We start from the raw sequence: 21610 nt of genomic DNA, 5'->3' as shown, positions 1-21610 counted from the left end.
TTTCAGAGGGTTAATGATGGCGAATGCTGACAGTTTGTCGTTATTACCACCGCAAAATCTAGGCCATTATCAATATCTTCAAAAAAGACATCAAATTTGACCCAGGCAATTACAGAACCATCAATTTTGTTGGAGTTGATGCAGAAATTGGGCTCGAGGTATAGCGAAATTCTAGGGGGCAGGAGGTTAATTTAACAAGGAACTGACGGCGTGGATTTAGAAGGGGAAGATCCTTCCGAATCAAATTTGTTGACTTCTTTGAGGATCAGACAGATAAAATGGATAGTGAAACTCCCTATGGTGTAGTGTATTTGGCTTTCAGAAATCATTTGGCAAAATTTCACATGAAAGACTTCCACTTTATCTTGAAGTCACATGAATCCAACATAAAACATGTGATTGGATAAGAAACTGTGTTGGGTTTAATAAAAAACAAAAAGAGTATGAGTGCGAGGTGAAATGTCAGACTTCGAGGGGGTGATATTGGCTCAGGTCCTGCTTGGACTCCTTTTTATAATCTACATAAATGATCCAGACACTGAACACAAATATATGATGAGATTTCATGATGAGACAGAAATAGAGAAGATGCATCAAAAAAAATTGTAGCAGGATGTAGACCGGGCAGACAAGTGTCAAATGAAATTTAATATTGAGAAATGCATAGCAGTGCAAAGAAACAAATGGAAACAATTTAAAAGTTGATAGAATTCTGGGATATATGATCAAATCAATAGTTTACAGGAGTACAGAAATTATGCTAAGGCTTCACTATGCACTGGTTAGGCAGCATTACGAGTACTATACTGAATTGTGGACACCATGCCACACAAAATATATACAAATGTTCAAAAGGGGACAGAGAAGTGCACAAGACTGATACCAAGTATAGAGGCAACAATGAGAGAAGAGGTGAGAAGTTCAAGCTCTGTAGTCTAGAAATAAAGCAGTTAGGACTTCATTGAGGGAAATTAAATTTCTGGTCCAAGTAAGGCAAACCCAGAATATTACTTCAAAATAGGCCAGAATGCAATGAAATTAGGGAAAAAAATTAACTGAAAACGGACATCAGAAACAACTTCTTTACTCAGAATGATAAATATTTAGAATAATGAATTTATCTGAAGGGGTATTGGAGGCAAATACACAACGGTCATGCAAAATGCAGTTGGAATCTGTGATTAGAGAGTCAGTGTACTAGACAGACGAGCTTCAATGGACTGAATGGACTTTCCTTGCCTTTTTTTTGTTATGAGCACTGCAACAAACATCAACACTATGAAGATTTGTTCTTCTGGACTTGCATTGATGTGGATGATTAAAACTGGGAGAGAGAAGAATTTTGTTATTTAAACCCTTTTACTAAAATTCATGGGGGTCGAAATTCCCTTTATAACGCCGCCTGTTAGCACCAGTACTAGGCGGCTAACGGGCGGCAAAGGCCTACCGCCAGTGTTAAGCAGCGTTTACGACTTGGGAGAAATTCGGTAGGCTCTTTGGTAGAGGTGCCAAGAGGTAACGCTGCGCCATCTAATGCCACCCACATGGCGATGTCATCCAGCATGCAACGCCTCCTTGGCGCCGCTCCCGCGATATTTGGTTTGTACAGACGCCTAATGGCAGGGCGTCCATACTGCCTGGGAAAAATGGAGAGAACATCGTGGTGCTCGGGCGTATTCGCCCAGAGATGAAGGTAAGTTTTTTTTCTTTATTTATTTCATTAATTGTAATAGTGGAGAAGTTTGTGTGTTGGTCAGAGAAGTTTGAGGTTTTTTTCCCTTCCCTTTCCTGTTTTCCAGCTAGCATGACAGCAGCCTCTCATTGTGAAATTCAATAGGCCTCCTGAGCTCCCACCTGAGGATGAGTGTGCAGTGCCACTTTCTAGCGCTGCTCTCTCATCTTTGGATGTAAATATTGAATTTAGCAGTTTGAGCCTGCACCTAACGCCTGCTTGTAAAATCAGCACTCAGGCAGTGACACCATCTCAAAAACAGTGGTATCGCCCCCATGGTGTTTTCACTAGATTTTATTACTCTCTTTGTTTACTAGCACCATTTATGGCATAATTGAGATTCCGTTTTGCTGTTTTAAGCCACGTGCTGATAAAATTGGATGTGTATCAGTAAGTTAACTTGGGGTTGTCTTGCTACCAATGCTCCCCCTAAGTCGCGCGGCCAAAAAGTCCCGCGCAGGCCACTCACCAACTTTTACATTGTAAATACCGCACATGCGCAGAAATTTAAAGGGATCGCATATTAAAAGAAATAGGTCACGCAAAACAAAGCATAGCTTGCAGGAAACATTGCTTGCTATCTGGTTTAATATGTGTTTACCATTTGAGAATTAATCTTTCTTAAAATTGAGTTTACATTTTATTCCTGGAGGTGCAGTATGTCTGGGTAGCCTGGCCTCCAGATTGGTTCTAATCCTATGATTTCACTACACAGTGACACTGGGATCTTCGTGCTGGTAAATGTTATAATGTTTTCTAGATTCAAAGGCTTGTGCTGATCTGGATCTGGACAACATGCTAGAATGGGAAACAAAAACTATCACCAGTGCACTGAAACAGTATCTGCGGTAAGCAACTTTGTGTGTGTTTTTATTCTCCATTGTTTCAAGGAGTTTCAAGCTGACACATGTACCTCTATTTTCACCATCATTGGGTGTCATTTTTTGGGCGCCCAGTGATTTTTTTTTTTCTTTTGGCGTAATGGGTCAGTTTAAATTTTCACCAAAGTTTTGGCGCCGGCGCTGACTATCAGCGCCAGAGTTTTTGGCGCCAGATATTTTGGCGCTGGTCTACATAGAAAAGTGATTCCGCGTCGTTTTTGGCCATTTAGGCCATTTTACCCATGACCGATTTTTTTTCAAACGGCGTGTTTTTAGAGCCCGTTTTTAAAAGGCCTACCTTAAGTTAATTAAATCGGCGCTGGCCCGCTTGCAATCCCTGACTGAAGGTCCTCCGCCAGACTGAACAACAAACTCCAGGTAAAAATAAATCAGGCAAAAAGAAACTTCCACAAGAGCCTTTTCCATTCAAGAACAAACGCCAGGCACATTGCAAAATAAACATCCAGGAGAGCCTTTTCCACGCACCCAATCCGACCTGCTGCAATCCCTGGCCGAAGATACTGGCTCTTTGACACAGCAGTAAGTGATTTATTTTTTACAGCGCATGCACAGTGAATGATTTTTTTCCAGCGCATGTGCAGTAAGTCATTTTTTTTTCAGCGCATACGCAGTGAATTTTCGGCACACTATAAGCTCCGCCCCCAAAATGGCCTCGGGTAGAGCGGCGCTAAAAATAACTTTCAGTTCGTGGAAAGTGCCATTTTTTGGGGGGCACTAATTGGGGGGGGGGGGGGGGAAGGGGGGAATGTACATTAACGTATCTTTATTGTGGAAAATAGGGGCCCATTGTATGTCAGTTAAGCTCTCTGCCATACTGAAACACAAATCTCAGCATTCAGAAACTAATGAAATAACTTTTTAAAATATTACTGTTAACTCCTTATAATTACTAGTTCCAAACTTTGAAATCTGTGACAATTGCATCCCCCACTCCTATTTTATAGAATATTGGTATGTAATATTCCACCAGAAGGACGGACCCGCCAGAGGTGGTGGCACAGTCGGGAGGGAGTGGCCCTGGGAGTCCTCAACATTGACTCTGGACTCTCTGAAATTTCATGGCAGCAGGGCAAACATGGGCAAGGTATCCTCCAGTGATATCACCTACTGCCCTCCTTCAGCTGATGAATCAGAACTACTTTATGTTCAACACCACTTGGAAGAAGCATTGAGGGTAGCAAGGGCAGAGAATGTAGTCTGGATGGGGAACTTCAGTGTCCATCACCAAGAATGGCTCAGTTACCCTACTAATGACCAAGTTGGCCGAGTGCTGAAGGATATAGCTGCCAGATTGGGCCTGCGGCAGGCGGTGAGAGAAACAACACGAGGGAAAAAACCTACTTGTCCTCGTCCTCACCAATCTGCTTGTCGCAGATGCATCTGTCCATGACATTATTGGTAAGAGTGACCACCACACAGTCCTTGTGGAGACAAAGTCCCATCTTCACACTGAGGACATCCTCCATTGTGTTGTGTGGCACCACCACTGTGCTAAATGGGATAGATTCAGAACATATCTAGCTGCTCAAAACTGGGCATCCATGAGGCGCTGTGGGCCATCAGTAGGAGCAGAATTGTATTTCACCACAATCTGTAATCTCATGGCCCGGCATATCCCTCACTCTACCATTACCTTCAAGCCAGGCGAGGAACTCTGTTTCAATGAAGAGTGTAGAAGAGCATATCTAGAGCAGCGCCAGGCATACCTGATAATGAGGTGCCAACCTGGGGAAGCTGCAACACAGGACTACTTGCATGCTAAACAGTAGAAGCAGTATACTAATGACAGAACGAAGAAATCCCACAACGGATCAGATTAAAGCTCTGCAGTCCTGCCACATCCAGTCGTGAATGGTGGTGGACAATTAAACAACTAACCGGAGGAGCAGGCTCTATGCACATCAATATAGTCTTGTTCCAAACATGGACAGAAGAGCTGAATTCCAGACGTGAGGTGACGTGAAAGTGACTGCCCTTGACATCAAGGCAGCATTTGACCAGGTGTGGCACCAAGGAGCCTTAATACAATTGAAGTCAATGGAATTAGGGGGAAAACTCTCCACTGGCTGCAGTCATACCTAGCACAAAAGAAGATTGTTGTGTTTGTTGGAGGCCAATCACTTCAGCCCCAGGACATCACTGCAGGAATTCCTCAGGGCAGTGTCCTAGGCCCAACCATCTTCAGCTGCTTCATGAATGACCTTCCCTCCATCATAAGGTCAGAAGTGGGGATGTTCGCTGATGATTGCACAGTGTTCAGTTCCTTTCACACTAAAGCAGTCTGTGCCCGCATGCAGCAAGACCTGGACAGCATCCAGTCTTGGTTTGATAAGTGGCAAATAATATTTTCCACACGCAAGTGTCAGGCAATGGCCATCCCCAATAAGAGAGTCTAACCACCTCCACTTGACACTCAATGGCATTACCATCGTTGAAACTCCCACCATCAACATCCCGGGGATCACCATGGACCAGAAACTTAACTGGACCAGCCACACACATACTGTGGCTACAAGAGCAGGTCCGAGGCTGGGTATTCTGTGGTGAGTGAATCGTCTCTTGACTCCCCAAAACCTTTTCACCATCTACAAGGCACAAGTCAGGAGTGTGATGGAATATTCTCCACTTACCGAGATGAGTGCAACTCCAACAACACTCATGAAGCTTGACACCATCCAGGACAAAACAGCCCGCTTGATTGGCACCCCATCCACCACCTTAAATATTTTCTTTCTCCACCACCAGCGGACCGTGGCTGCACTGTGTACCATCTACAAGATGCACTGCAGCAACTCGCCAAGGCTTCTTCGGCAGCGCCTGCTAAACCCGCGACCGCTACCACCTCGAAGGACAAGGGCAGCAGGTGCATGGGAACACCACCACTAAAGTTCCCCTCTAAATCACACACCATCCTGGCTTGAAAATATATCGGTGTTGCTTCATCGTTGCTGGGTCAAAATCCTGGAACTCTCTACCTAACAGCACTGTTGGGGAGTACCTTCACCACAGGAACTGCAGCAGTTCAAGAAGGTGGCTCACCACCACCTTCACAAGGGCAGTTATGGATGGGCAATAAATGCTGGCTTTCCCAGCAACGTCCACATCCTGTAAATGAATAAATTCAAAATTGGTATATACTGATGGAAATGCATGGTTAAATAGACTGTGACATCAAGACTGCCTTTTAATAAATCTTTTTGCTTGTAGAATTCCTGATGCAGATGTAAAATACATTGGTTAAATCCTAACAAGTGTTTATTTCGATTGATAAACCAGTTGAAAGGTCGGGTGAGATTGGTATTGAGGACTGTCATACTTGCCCTAAAACAATAGAAATTCATTATTGAAAAATCAAGTACTTGAGTACATTAATCAGGAACACTTTGGTTATACAAATCAATAAGCAGTTGGTTTAGACTGTCATAAGAACATAAGAAATCGGAGCAGGATTAGGCCATTTGGCCCCTCGAGCCTGCTCTGCCATTCAAGAAGATCATGGCTGATCTGATCATGGATTCAGCTCCACTTCTCTGCCCGCTCCCCATAACCCTTTATTCCCTTATCTCTCAAAAATCTATCTGTCTCTCCGCCTTAAATATATTCAATGTCCCAGCCTCCACAGCTCTCTGGGGCAGAGAATTCCACAGATTTACAACCCTCTGAGAGAAGAAATTTCTCCTCATCTCAGTTTTAAATGGGTGGACCCTTATTCTGAGATAATGTTCCCTAGTTTTAGTTTCTCCTGAGAATGGAAATATCTTTTCTGCATCCACCTTGTTGAGCCCCCTCATTATCTTTTATGTTTCGATAAGTCACCTCTCATTCTTCTGAATTCCAGTGTGTATAGGCCCAACCTACTCAACCTATCTTCATAAGTCAATCTCCTCATCTCCAGAATCAATCTAGTGTACCTTCTCTGAACAGCCTCCAATGCAAGTATATCCTTCCTTAAATATGGAGACCAAAACTGTACACAGTACTCCAGGTGTGGCCTCACCAATACCCTGTACAGTTGTAGCAGGGGGTTCTCTGATTTTATACTTTATTCCCCTTGTAATAAAGGCCAACATTCCATTTGCCTTCCTGATTACTTGCTGTACCTGCACACTAACTTTTTTGTGTTTCATGCACAAGGACCCCCAGGTCCCTCTGTACTGCAACACTTTGCAATTTTTCTCCATTTAAATTGTAATTTGCTTCTCTATTTTTTTCTGACAAAATGGATAACTTCTCATTTTCCCACATTATACTCCATCTGCCAAATTTTTGCCCACTCACTTAGCCTGTCTATATCCCTTTGCAGAGTTTTTGTGTCCTCCTCACTCACCCATCTTTGTATGTTTGTATCATCAGCAAACTTGGCTACATTGCACTCGGTCCCTTCATCCAAGTCATTAATATAGATTGTAAATAGTTGAGGACCCAGCACTGATCCCTGCGGCACCCCACTAGTCACTGTTTGCCAACTGGAAAATGACCCATTTATTCCGACTTTCTGTTTTCTGTTAGTTAGCCAATCCTCTATCCATGCTAATATATTACCCCCAACCAAGTGAACTTTTATCTTGCGCAGTAACCTTTTATGTGGCATCTTTCGAATGCCTTCTGGAAATCCAAATACACCACATCCACTGGTTCCCCCTTATCCACCCTGCTCATTACATCCTCAAAGAACTCCAGCAAATTTGTCAAACATGATTTCCCTTTCATAAAACCATGTTGACTCTGTTTGATTGAATTATGCTTTTCCAAATGTCCCGCTACTGCTTCCTTAATAATGGACTCCAACATTTTCCCAACGACAAATGTTAGGCTAACTGGTCTACATTTCCTGCCTTTTGTCTGCCTCCTTTATTAAATAGGAGCGTTACATTTGCGGTTTTTCAATCCGCTGGGACCGCCCCAGAATCCAGGGAATTTTGGTAGATTACGACTAATGCATCCACTATCTCTGCAGCCACCTCTTTTAAGACCCTAGGATGTAAGCCATCAGGTAATTTAATGCATTATTTTGTAATTGTTATAGGAATCTTCCAGAGCCTTTGATGACTTACAAGTTCCATGGGGAATTCATCTTGTTAGCCAGTAAGTATTCAAGTGCAATTCACTGTTCTATAGTTTTCATCAAATGTGATGTGTTGGGTAAGATTTGTTGATACACCAACATGTCAGAGTGATGGGGCCTGGTTCCCACACCCTTGACCATGCCTTTTTTACAACATTACTACATTATAGCAGTGACTACACTCCAAAAGTACTTCATTGGCTGTAAAGCACTTTGTGACGTCCAGTGGTTGTGAAAGGCGCTATATAAATCTATATCTTTTTTCTTTCTTTTAGAGATAAACACCAAGCCAGAGGTTATGCGTGGACAGTTGGTGGGGAGTGGGAGGTGGTGTAGTTTGTAAGACAGGAGGGCATTGGACACAATGAGGGTTGAGGGCATGAACGGATCACAAGAATGAGAATTTTAAATTTGAGGTGTGGGGGATCGTGAGCCAATTTAGCTCAGTAAGGGCAGGAGTGATGATTGAGCAGGACTTGGTGTACAAATAGGATACAGGCTGCAGAGTTTTGGATGAGCTGACATTTATGGAGTGTGGCAGATGGGCAGTTGACCAGGAGAGCATTGGAATAGGCAAGTCTGGAGATGCCAAAAGCATGGATGAGGGTTTTAGCAGCACACGGACTGAGGCAGGGGAGGAGGCAGGCTATGTTCCGACAGTTGATCTTTGTGATGGAGAGGATATGGGTTTGGAAGCTCAGCTCAATGTCAAATAGGACACTGGTTCAGCCTGAGAGAGTAGCCAGTGAAGGGGATAGAATCGGTGTAAAGGGTACAGAGTTTGTGGTGGGGACCAAAGATAATGATGGCTTCAGTCTTTCAGATGTTTAGTTGGAAGAATTTGAGGCTCATCCACAACTGGATATCAGACGAGCAATCTAACAACAGTGAGGTAGTGAAAGAGTGGAGAGCAGTAGATGGCATCAGGGTTAAATTATGAGGATAGGTTGCATAACCATGGCTTTTATTCCCTTGAGTTTAGAAGATTGAAGGGTGATCAAATTGGGCTGTTTAATAAGATAGATACAGAGAAATCTTCCTCTGGCGGGGGAATGCAGAACAAGAGGGCATAATTTTAAAATTAGAGCTCGGCCGTTTAGGAGCGAAATCACAAAGCATTTCTTCACGCAAAGCGTAGAGGAAATCTGGAACTCGCTCGTTTGAAAAGCCATGGATTCTGGGGGTCAATTGAAATTTTGAAGACTGAGATCAATAGATTTTTGTTGGGTTAGAGTATCAAGGGTTCTGGAATAAAGGCGGGTAGATGGAGTTGAGGTGTAGATCAGCCATGATCTAAATGAATGGCGGAGCAGCTCGAGGGGCTGATTGGCCTACTCCTGTTCCTATGTCCCTATATGTCAGTGTTAAGCTCAGGGTGGGGCTTGAGTGGTGGTAGACAATGAGGATTTTGAAGGAGAGCTGAGGGATGGAACAAGGAGAGACGCTCAAAGGAGGAGTAGTGTTTGATTTGATGAAAGAAGATTGAGATCTGTAGCTCTTGTGCATTCTGTGCATGTCCATTTCAGTGACGTGTGTAAGAGAAATGAATGGAATATTGCATAGCATCCTAATCCAGAACGTTTGTTGCTTTTTTTTTCACAGAATGTGCTAGTCCAGAATCCAGAATCAAGCCAATTCATTCCCTTATTCATAAACTTCCAGAAAAGAATCGAGAGATGTTGGACATTCTCATCAAGCATTTAGCTAAGTAAGCTGGGTGTGCTAGAGAGTGTACACATATCCTGCTACTACAATCAACCCTTTGCTTTATAGATTTTAAAAAACAAGAGGGAACAGCTTCAGTGCTCATAGATTATCCAGCGATTTAATTAATATTAAAGCAAAAAACATTATATTGTCTGATCCATTTTTAGTGTATTAACAACTCCTTGTAAACCTCATCATCATCATCATCATAGGCAGTCCCTCAGAATCGAGGAAGACTTGCTTCCACTCTTAACGTGAGTTCTTAGGTGGCTGTACAGTCCAATACGAGAACCACAGTTTCTGTCACAGGTGGGGCATATAGTCGTTGAGGGAAGGGGGTGGGGTAGGTGGGACCGGTTTGCCGCACGCTCTTTCTGCTGCCTGCGCTTGATTTCTGCATGCTCTCGACGACGAGACTCAAGGTGCTCAGTGCCCTCTCGGATGCACTTCCTCCACTTAGGGCGGTCTTTGGCCAGGGACTCCCAGGTGTCAGTGGGGATGTCGCACTTTATCAGGGAGGCTTTGAAGGTGTCCTTGTAATGTTTCCGCTGCCCACCTTTGGCTCGTTTGCAGTGAAGAAGTTCTAAGTAGAGCGCTTGCTTTGGGAATCTTATGTCTGGCATGCGAACGATGTGGCCTGCCTAGCGGAGCTGATCAAGTGTGGTCAGTGCTTCAATGCTGGGGATGTTGGCCTGGACGAGGACGTGAACGTTGGTACGTCTGTCCTCCCAGGGGATTTGTAGGATCTTGCGGAGACATTGTTGATGGTATTTCTCCAGCGACTTGAGGTGTCTGCTGTACATGGTCCATGTTTCTGAGCCATACAGGAGGGCTGGTATTACTACAGCCCTGTAAACCATGAGCTTGGTGACAGTTTTGAGGGCCTGGTCTTCGAACACTCTTTTCCTCAGGCGGCCGAAGGCTGCACTGGCGCACTGGAGGCGGTGTTGGATTTCGTCATCAATGCCTGCTCTTGTTGATGGGAGACTCCCGAGATAAGGGAAGTGGTCCACGTTGTCCAGGGCCGCGCCGTGGATCTTGATGACTGGGGGCAGTGCTGTGCGGTGAGGCCAGGCTGGAGGAGGACGTTTGTCTTACTGATGTTTAGCGTAAGGCCCATGCTTTCGTCCGCCTCAGTAAATACGTCGACTATGTCCTGGAGTTCAGCCTCTATGTGTGCGCAGACGCAAGCGTCGTCCGCGTACTGGAGCTCGATGACAGAGCTTGGGGTGGTCTTGGATCTGGCCTTGAGCCTTGTAAACCTACATGACTCATAAGCATAATTTCTGGAACTGTCAATATTTTGTGTAAGAGTGATGCTTTTTAAAATTAACATTAATATCTATCCTCATGAAGATACTGATATTTTCATGCACAATTATGTCCCAATATTTAAATTTTGAAGCTAATTTAAGAGCTGCCATTAACAGGCATCACAAAAAAAACTAACGTCAGACTTTATTGGTCTGTAACAATATTGAGTGCAACAATTAGTGCGCAATAGAATTTCAAATAAAAATGTGCAAATTTTGCGAAACATAGGCCTGTGTGAGTGCTAATGAAGTGAACTGGAACCATTTCTTACTTTGAAAAAAAATGCTGGTTGAGGCTATAATGACACATTCATTGTAATTTGAGGGTTTTAAATATTAAACTGTTACATCAGTGTTGGAGCTTGGCTTGGCCAAGTGGGGGAGTGGGGAGGAGATGAAATTGAGATTTGTCTGGTTTGGCAAGAAGTGAAGCATGCTGGATACCGGAGAAATCCGACATGCCTAGTCATAAGGCCAAGCCGGGAGCTGCACAGATCTGCAGACGGGTGCCTTGGAGCGAAATGGCGGCAGTCCTTCAAAGCTGCGTTGGCCATTGGTGTGGTAGCTTGAGGTGAGGGGGCGGTGTCATGTTAAGAGATGATCTCTTGCTTTGGACACTGTCCTATAGTAGTCTTTCCTGTTGTACTTAGGTCAGTCGTTTATCATCAGTGTCAGCATATTTGTAGTATTGTTTACAATTGACCTTAAATACTTCAATGTCACATTTTCCTTGGGGACTCGAGCAACAGTCTTACAGAATTTTATTTTTCTGTGATTTTAATTTCCTCTAAATTGTCATTAAGACAGTGTAGTCATTTATTTAATATAGTTTCCAGTTAAGCATATTTAATTTCCTTTTGTGGACCTGTCCTTATTAAACAGTCTGGTCTGTACAAAGGCAAAATAAATTTGCAATATAGAACTGTTCAGAGTAGGATTATAATTAAATCAAGATTTTGGTAAATTGTTTTCAGATCATTAAATGTAAACCTGAAATACTAAAATTGATTTTTATTGCACAACTGTTGATGAATAAATCATCAGATTTCACGCATGTGTATCCAGTCTGAACACAATTAGGCAATGATTTACAAAAAGTAATGGAGCCATATGAGCATGGATAATTGGAAAACAAATGCTGGAATTCAGCATTATGTGATGTCTGTAGTAAACTAAAGTTCAGTGCTTGGATAGTTGACAGAATTTGACCTGTTCACTTTATTTTGCTTAGAAACAGCTAAGAAATGTAATTCTGAGTTTGTACTATATTATCATTTTAATAATTATCCAAAATTATTGTATATGAGAACAAAGCATGCAACCAGACTGATGACTGCTAAAAGTATATGTTTTCTGCATTCAAATATCCAATGAGTCTTTCAAAATGACCTCTCGTGAGCTTTTTTGTTGTATGACGACCATTTCTTGAACATTATTGTAGTTACAAAATTAATTAAAGTTCATTTCCATGTGTACCAGAAAAATGTATTCCAAACTAAACACTCAGATAACATTATATAGTCATAATATTTAAAAACATACACCAAAAATTAGGCTTATGAGTTCTAAGTCACTATTTAGTAAATCACCAAATAATTTCATCCAGCTAATGATCGAGAAAGATCTACAATTAACGGGCTTTACTCCACCACCTCTATCTTTTATAATAGTGATCTTCAAGAAATGGCTTGTTATAACAAAAAAGAAGTAAATAGACGATAGCACGAGGGCGTTTGAAAGGGGGTCATCAATGCATGTGTGTGTGCGCATCTGTGAACCCTTGTGGAAGCAAGTCATCCTCGTTCGAGGGACCGCCTATGATGATGATGATGTCATTCAGTTTTGACAGTCAAAATGAATTATTTTCGATATTGATATCCAATCCATGTGTGATAGAGAGCTTTTACGTTCAGTAGTGAGATAGCATGACCTTTAATTTTGTTTCATAAAAGTCACTTCAGTTAGTGCTATCGTTTGGTTAGTGTGGTTAAAGCAGAACCTTATCGAGAAAAAGTTACCCAGTAATTTATGTGGATAATGCCAGGCTTACTATATGAATGGCATAAAAATTGGATTGACTTTACTTTTCCTTCTCTCCAGTGTATCTAATAATGCAAAGCAGAACCTGATGACCGTAGCAAACCTTGGGGTAGTGTTTGGGCCGACTCTGATGCGGGCACGGCAAGAAACTGTTGCAGCTATCATGGACCTCAAGTTTCAGAACATTGTTGTTGAAATCCTAATTGAAAACTATGAAAAGGTGAGTTCTTCATTTTATTAGCAGTGTCGCAGTTGTAAAAAACAGTGAACTACATAGAATCATAGAAATTTACAGCACAGAAGGAGGCCATTTAGCCCATCGTGTCTGTGCTGGCCGACAAAGAGCTATCCAGCCTAATCCCACTTTCCAGCTCTTGGTCCGTAGCCCTGTGGGTTATGGCACTTCAAGTACAGTTTGTCCTTATTTGTTCAAATTCTCCATACAAATAAGATATTGTCATCGACTTCAGAAATTAGCACCATAACGCTATCGATACTCCTCAATTGTCCTGATTTAATTAAACCTCCCAATTTCATGAGTGAATTTTACTCCTACCCACTCTTCAATTTTGGAGTGGCATTCCTGAGCTTTAAAATATTCCACAAGACTTAAACTGTTCCTAGATTTCTTTTTGTTGGATTTGGTGGGTAAAAGTATGTCTGAAACATTTACTTTCAAACTCATTTTCAGACCAAGGATTTAGCATTTTATTGCATTTTTGATACATAGTTCAAGGTTTATATGTGTCATCAAAATATAATGACCCAGATAATTGCTGCAATTGGGCGGTTGGCCCAGAACGCCAACCGTGCGCCGCGATCCTCCCATGGCAAATTTAGGCCAAAATTTCCCGGAGAGCTGATTAGAATACGCCACAGCAAGGATAGTGGTGATTCGGAAGCGGTGCAGTCAATGGCCATTGACAAATATTTCAATCAGCATTGCTGCTTGGGGACAAAGGTTACGGCCTCGCCACCTGGCTCATGACCCCCTCTGGAACCCTCAGGCAAAAGCTGAACATCGCTATAATGATAGCCATGCAGCCATACGCAACATCGTCGAACATACAATTGGAGCGCTCCAACAGGGCTTCCGATGCCTGGACCACTCTGGAGGCTGCCAGCAACACTCCCCTCAGCAGGTCTCTGAGTTCATTGTGGTGTGCTGCATGCTACACAACTTAGTCATCATGAGGGAATGGGGATTGCAGGACCTCAGGGAAGAGGAGGAGGATGAGAGGATGAGGCCTGGTGGGGAACCCATACCACCACCACCACCCGACTACAACCACAGGGGAGGCATCGTGGAGATTTCACCGCTGTAAAAACCTTACGTCGGCAGCTCATAATTGAATGCTTTGCTTAAGAATGACTGGCACGTTTGAGCGTTGCCTGGCCACTCTATCCCACCATGTTGACTATTCCCCCTCTTATTCTGCAAATGAGACACTACACAGGAATGGTTAAGGTGAACAAAAGAATTTGTTAAACATTGTAACATTGTAAACTTTGTAATGTAACCTTCATTGTGAAACTTTAATAAAATAAAATAATTAGCTGCATCCAGCAGCGTGATCATTCAACAACATTATCAACATAATCCAGATCATTAAACATATGATGCATCCAGCATCAACAACATAATGCAGCAAAATAATATCCTGCCCCACTATTTTTTCCGACCGGCTTTTAACCCTCCTTCCCTTTATCACCCTCCCTTACTTGCTGCTCCTAACCAAAGTGGCACCAAGGTGGCATGCAGCAACATTGCCAGAGCACTGCTGTGTTGGGGGGAGAGACAATGGAGACACCGCCTGCGGACGTACTGGAACAGCTCGTGGCATGGAAGGCCCGGCTTCTGACTGGCTAGCCTCTACATCGGCGTCGCCAGTCACAAGTGGTTTTGGTATGGGTTTGACAGTGGGAAACGCAGAGAGTATGGCAGGTGGGTTTATGGACTGATCACCTGCCCAAGCTGAAGCAGAGCTTGTGCCTGTGATGCGCCATATTCCGCACGGGTTTGCGCCACACTCTCCGGGACCCCACTGTCACTGCTGGAGGCCACCAGCCTTGTGTGGGCATTGATGGTATCACGGCTCGCACTGACAATCTGTGACCCTACCTCCGTAATGGTCGCTTTCGGACTGTCCATGCTCGCGGGAATCCTACCCAAGGCATCAAGGACCTGCCTGCTGACCTGGATGCTCTCCCTGGACATTTCCACCATGTCCATTTCCACGTCTGCCTTTCTGTCAGCAGACCGACTTTGCCGACACACACTCCGGAGAGATGGCATGCGGGATTCGACCCTAGCACTGCATTGCTGCACGCCACTAGTCCCAGGAGCCTCGGGAGTTGTCAAACCCTGAGAAAACCACATCGTCCTCAGAGGAGCTGAGTGCCGATGGTAGAACAGGGCTGGATTAAAGTTGCGTCGGAATCGGCCCATCGGTATCCTCCTCCCCTTCCTCCTCCTCCAGATGATGGCCTGATGTGGAGTGGTCCCTCGAGGGATGTTGCGCCTGTGATTGGTCGTCTGGAAGTAGAAAGCAACAGACGAGTGGTTAGCAGCAGGGGAGGGGGAAGGGTGACATGAGGAAGGTCGTATAGCACAGGCTCATTTGAATGACCGCTGCTACATCATTATATCTAGTCCAGAGGTACTGTAGGACATTGCCCAACCTATCCTAGGGAGTGTGCAGGACATTGCCCCAACCCAGTCCAGGGAGTGTGCAGGACATTGCCCCAACCCTAGTCCAGAGGCACTGCAGGACATTGCCCAAACCCAGCCCAGGACTTACCCTCAGTATCCAAGCAGGGGTCATTGCCCCCACTGGCAGCTGCTCGACCTGAGATGTCGATGAGACCTGCCACTCTCTCCTCGATGTCAGTGAGTGGCAGGGTCTGAGGCGGACCACCACCTGTCTGCACCTGCTTGCGCCGATTGTGAGACTTCTTGGCCTGCAAAGATGAAAATGGGAATGGTTACCAGAAGGTCCATCTGCTCTTGTGGCACAGATAGCCACCAAAGCATTTATACCATACTGTCTGAATGTAATACAGTTCTCTGTTTAATAGCCTTGGAAGTTGCATTGGTTCATCAGGAGGATATCGAAGTGCAGAGCCATCTTATGAGATTTCAGAAAGCAATCTTAGTAAAGATCATTCATGGCAAATAGGGTGCCAAACTAAGCCTACCTATGTGTCGTGCATTTTAGGAGGCAACCCACAGAGTGCTGAGAGGCACCAAAAGCACGAGAACAAATAGTGTGTCAGATTTATAATTGAAGTCATGGAGTGCATGAATTAAAATTGTACTCTGACCGACCCTTGAAAGATCATTAAACATTTTTGGCGCTGTGCCAGTCCTGATCTCAGTGTCTGAGGCAGAGACCTCCTCAGCGATTTCCCTCCAAATCCTTTTAAAAATGGATGGCAGCGATCTAGATCCACCCCTATGTTGCAACTCCTGCCATCTTCTTTCCACAACCCCCACTAGAACTTCATTAGCCTCGTGGCTGAATCGCCTGGCACGCTGTCTCGAATCGTCATCCTCCATCATCAAAATCCAAACGTAAAATGGCTGATTCAACCTCGGTTGTACTGCGCATGCGCCCTGTATTAATGTTGGGTTCGGAAAGCAGACCAGAAGTGTGGGGAGGAAAAAAATTGCGCATGCGCAGAACGGCTGATTCTTTTTTAAGGGCTGGAACTTTCGGCTCCGGTGCACAACTTGTGTGGTGCAATGCCGGAGTTAACACTAAAGCTCCTTGTGAACTTTCATTTGCTGGAAGTTGCTCGCTCTGGCGCTAACATTAACCCGGCACTAAATGTTTGAATCCATCACGAATTGTGCCCAGAAAGGCAAAAAGCCAAAAATCCAGCCCGTAGAAGGAAACCTCATAAGATACATCTGAGATCATTAACGGGATAGAGAAAATAAATCCGGAACAAGAACAACTTGCATTTTAGTAACAACTTTAATGTAGTAAAATATTCCAAGGCATTTCACAGGAGCTTTATTAAACATAATTTGACACCGAACCACATAAGCAGATATTAAGACGGGTAAGCAAAAGCTTGGTCAAAGCAGTAGGTTTTAAAAGCATCTTAAAAGATTAGGGAGGGGACGAAAGGTTTAGGTCGGAATTCCAGAGCTTGGGGCCTAGGCAGCGATGAAAATCAGGAACGAGCAAGAGGCTAGGATTGGAGGAGTGCAGAGATCTCGGAGGGTTGTAGTGCTAAAGGAGATGACAGAGATGAGGAATGGCGAGTCTATGGAAAGGATTGAAAACAAGAATGAAAATGTTAAAATCGAGGATAAGCTCAAGTTTACAGAGTGTGCAGGGTGGTAGACTGGCCAGGAGAGCACTGGAATAGTCGAGTCTAGAGGTTACAAAGGCATGGATGAGGGTTTCAGCAGCAGAGGAGCTGAGGTGGGGTGGAGAGGGGGCGATTTTTATGGAAGTAAAAGTAGGTGGTCTTGGTGCTGGAGACAATATGGGGTCGGAAGCTCAGCTCGGGGCAATAGGACACCACGGCTGTGAAACGGTCTGGTTCAGCTTGAGACAGTTGCTGGGAGAGAGATGGAGTCAGTCACTAGGGAACGGAGAATGCGGCGGGGACCGAAGACAATGGGGGAATTTTAATATGGGTGGGGTGGGGGGGGGTGGCGGGGGTTAAATGGGGAAAAAAATTCCAAGCGGGAAGCCAGCTTCCAACCTGTCGACTTCTGGTTTTTACTGAGGCGGGACAACATGCTTGCAACCAACTCGCTCCCAGGAGGTGGGTTGGCATTTTAGACATGTTACTGAGGCTGGAAGCCTCGGATTTAACCTGGGCCTCTGGAAACCCGACAACTACAGTGAGATGAGGACAGCCTCGAGGAGCACTCCTTGTGAGCCAGGAGTGCTTCCTCCAGGACTTCCCCTGGGATCGGGGAATCGGACTGCTCCCTTGTCCTAGGGTCATGGAATCGGACCCCTCTGGGTCAGGGAAACAGACCCCCACCCCAGGGTCAGGGATCAGACCTACCTGGTCCTGTGGCTTCCTCCGAAGTGCTCCCCGCACGACTGGAAGCCAAGCTTGTCAATCAGGCTGAATTTCGAGCGGGGAACCTGTAGAGGCCAAGAGTCGCACGCTGTGGAGTTAAATCTCCACAGTGTGGGGAAACCCAGACTTGCGGGTTTCCCGTGCGCTACCAGATCCTCCCGCTCCCAGGGTGTTGGAAGTAAAACTTCCCTCCTCCCCGCACCCCCCTCCCCCCGCAATGGTTTCGGTCTTCCCAATATTTAATTGGAGAAAATTTCTGCTCATCCAGTCTGACGAACAGTGTCACAAATCAGAGGCAGTGGATGGATCAAGAGAGGTAATGGTGAGGTGGAGCTGGGTGTTATCAGCGTACATGTGAAGCCTGACATCGTGTTTCCGGAATAGTATTTTCAGTTACTTCAGGGCATTAAGACAAGGGAGCTCAGAGTCAAGATTGTGACAAGAACATTGACATTGAGAAGTATTTCTTTACACAGCAAGCTGGAACAGGTTGCTAGTAAGGGTAGTTGAGGTCATGGCACAGATGCAATTAAGGAACAGTTAGATACTAATGGGAAGATGGTAGAGTTGGCATTTTTGCTAGGAAGAGATCAAATGAGCTGAAGGGCCTTCTTCACCCAAATCAATCTTGTGACTTCCAACAAAAACATTCCTATCCAACATCTAGGCTTGATTTTGGTTGTAGATACTTATGCTAAGAAATTTATCTCTGTGCCCAGGTCAGACAGGAACTGAGTGTAACTGGGGCCCTACCCAAAGGTCTCCTTCACACACACAACTATTTCAAAACTGTTATATATTTCCACCACTATTGGGATGATAAAGAGCAACCTGTTGTTTGGGGGCAGGTTCTGTTTAATTTTCACATTACCCAGAAAACTTAGTTGCAAAACTCTTGCTCTAAAATGCAGCTGATAGCTTTGTGTCACACTCTTGCCTAGCTCAGTATTCAAAATGTTGCACTGAAAACCATATTTAGGCAGGCACCTGTCAGAAAATGGCATAAATTCCTTAAAGGCTGTGTTCCCAGGCGAGATGACGAGCATCTCCTATTTGTGTGTGGAGGCAATGTTCCTGTTGAGCTGTGCGGCTGTGTAATCATCTGCAAGGTCACGCGCAGGCCGCTCACCAGCTTTTACATGTAGATACTGCGCATGCGCAAAAATTTCAATGAGCCACACAGTGGGGGAGGCAGGCCGCGTAGGAGGAACGTTGAGTGGAGGTTACATTTGTTTCCGAGTGAGGAAGACCATGCCTCTGGAAAGTAATTACAGTTATAGTTATGGTTTTGTTCTGTACAATTTACAGTGGGTATGCTGTGTGTCATAACTGGCTATTTTTCACAAAAGCTTGCCCTATCCTTTTCAGGAGTTTTACCTGTTTTGGAAAAGAAAATTGCTTCATCAGGTTACAATAATTTTTTTCTTGGGTTACCACATTTAAATTAACCTGAATGAATTTTAGATATGAACAAAATAGACTTGCATTGATATTACAGATTCCTTACTGACTTTCAAGTCCAGATTCTTGTGCACGCACACACATCTGTAAAATATTTGCCATCTCTACAGTCACTGATGTTTTTTTATTTATGTGCTGTTTTTAGGAACAGGTGTAGTAATGACTGTGAAAATAAAAGAACAAAGGTACTAGTTGGTGGCTGACCTTAATGATCAAATGACAATTTTGATTTGTCACAGCTGAATGGCCAGAAATTGATATTTTGACATAAAGTAGACTGATGCACATTCATCTTTTTGCCAGCAGGTGTCTCCCTCAAGTAAAATTAAACACTGCAGGCAGCTGACTTGAGTTTTTACCCATATAGAATGAACTACTTATTTGATATAAGTGCTAAGATAACGATGGTGCTACATTATATCCATGTTAGACATTTTAATAAAAGCATTACAATCCCTTATCATCCTTTAAATATATGTTGGTTTAAGTATTTTCAATAGGGCAGCCTTCCAGGCAAATTGATCTACACAACACAAGTGATTGAACAAGACCATGAAATTAATCTTGATAGTAACAATTTACTGTGGAATGTCTTCGTGTTTAAATGTTGTCTTACAGTGTGTAAGATTCTTGTCAGTTACGTGCAGTAAATGGCATTAATTCCCTTTTATTGTCCACCCCAGGGAGATATATTATGAAGAATCTCAGAAACCCAAACACGTACACTGTGTACTTCCAGTTAGTGAAAGATGCATATAATCAGCTTAGCAGCATTCTGATAATTAGTACCTCATAAGCCTTATATTGTGTGTGCATTTATGTGACGTTTTGTACAAAGAATTGAGACCACAAGAAATCAGACCAATTGATCACTGTAAAAGCCTTGCATTTATTGCTGTTCTTTTTTTGGCAGTTTATTTCAGTGTTTATGAAGTAAATTTACTGAATCATTATGGTACTTAAGTTGATTCATTACTTTAGCCTTTACTAACGTGGAATTAAAATGTCCTTAATATTGTGATGGCAATAATTAACTATGTACAGCAATGCAATTTTACAGATGTAAAATTCAAGATAGACTATCATTCAGATAAACAAGCAGGAGGGAAATTTAAGTGTAGTAAGCCACAATTTGAAGATTTAGCTTTGGAATCCATTTTCACTTCTCGAGGATGCAAAATCATATTACTCGGGCAACTAAGAGTACTGCATATCATGGCTGAGATTTCGCCAATGGGTGCAAGTTGGGTGCAGGTAGCATAGATGGTGTGCGGGGAATGTGCTCCCCCTCTAACAGCAATCTTCCATGGCTGGGGCTTGTTAAGCCCACCCTGTGGGTTTCATGGCCAATTAACTGGAAGCGGGTTTGATGACGCATCATCAGATGGTTTCCTTAAAGGGATCATGCTCAACTATCTTTTGACAGTTCATCTGTCAGTCTTTCGCAGCATTGAGCTACTGCAAACACTGCACAAAGGTGCATGGCTGCGCCCAGGCTCTCCCATGACTCCTTCCAGATGCTTATGTCGCAGCACGCAGGGAGGTTCTCTTCCATTCCAATGGACGTAGGAGACCACTCCAGGAGACCAACGCAGCCTGGTTGCACATTGCACATGGGGGCACAAGCAGGGATGTCGTCCGGAGGAGTGGCTGCAATGGCACAAACCTTTCAATGCTCTCAGTAGATCACGAAACATTACTGCAAAGCCGCACTCAATCTCATCCTGCTGTGCCACTCATCACATCCCCATCACACTGCCTTCCCTACTCTACCCTGCACATCCTTGCATCAACCTACCTTCACCTCCACCCATCCCTCTCTCCCTCTCTCTCGCCATCCATCTCTCCCTCTCTCTACCTTTTCAGTTCCCCATTTCACTAGCCACCCCTCACACTCATCCTTGTCCAATCACACAAATTAACACACACAAGGGTAGACACTTAGATCCTTTAGCCAATGTTCATGTTTAGTTAATGTTGATGTGTTGTTAAACATTGAAATCTTTATTTTCAGAACTTTGCATTCTTGGACAGATTTGTGAGCACTTTTGGAAGTGGTTTAGTGAGTTGTAGTGAATGGTGAAACATAAGGGTACCCCCCACAATGGTGATGATTGTGAAAGAAATGGGTTGGACTTTGCAGGGATGCTTTATGGAGCTAGTGTCGGGTGGTGCCAACTTGGCGCATCATGTGGTAGTCAGGGTGTACACCATGAAGTGAAGTAAATGTGGTCATGGGTGAGGCCAACACTGGGCTCCTGGGCAGCAATGTGGTCGGGTGCTGATGCCCTGTGTACTGTGCAGCATCAGGTGATTGCGGAGAAGATTGGTGTTGTTG

General features: G+C 44.1%; 1 protein-coding gene across 2 annotated transcripts in view; it reads left to right on the top strand.

Annotated features, from left to right (window-relative positions):
* The window catches only part of arhgap10 (Rho GTPase activating protein 10), a 279199-nt gene that overhangs the window by 203390 nt on the left and 54199 nt on the right, over positions 1–21610 (top strand). For both annotated transcript variants that reach the window (XM_070871493.1, XM_070871488.1), the window contains 4 exons: positions 2493–2580; positions 7661–7719; positions 9302–9407; positions 12820–12979. In XM_070871493.1, the coding sequence (XP_070727594.1) occupies positions 2493–2580; positions 7661–7719; positions 9302–9407; positions 12820–12979 (413 nt within the window). The remainder of the gene's footprint in view (positions 1–2492; positions 2581–7660; positions 7720–9301; positions 9408–12819; positions 12980–21610) is intronic.

Source organism: Pristiophorus japonicus, chromosome 2, assembly GCF_044704955.1.
Source record: "Pristiophorus japonicus isolate sPriJap1 chromosome 2, sPriJap1.hap1, whole genome shotgun sequence".
In the NCBI taxonomy this organism is placed as follows: domain Eukaryota; kingdom Metazoa; phylum Chordata; class Chondrichthyes; family Pristiophoridae; genus Pristiophorus; species Pristiophorus japonicus.
The sequence above is the reverse complement of the archived record's forward strand: the minus strand, read 5'-3'. Positions and strand labels throughout refer to the sequence as shown.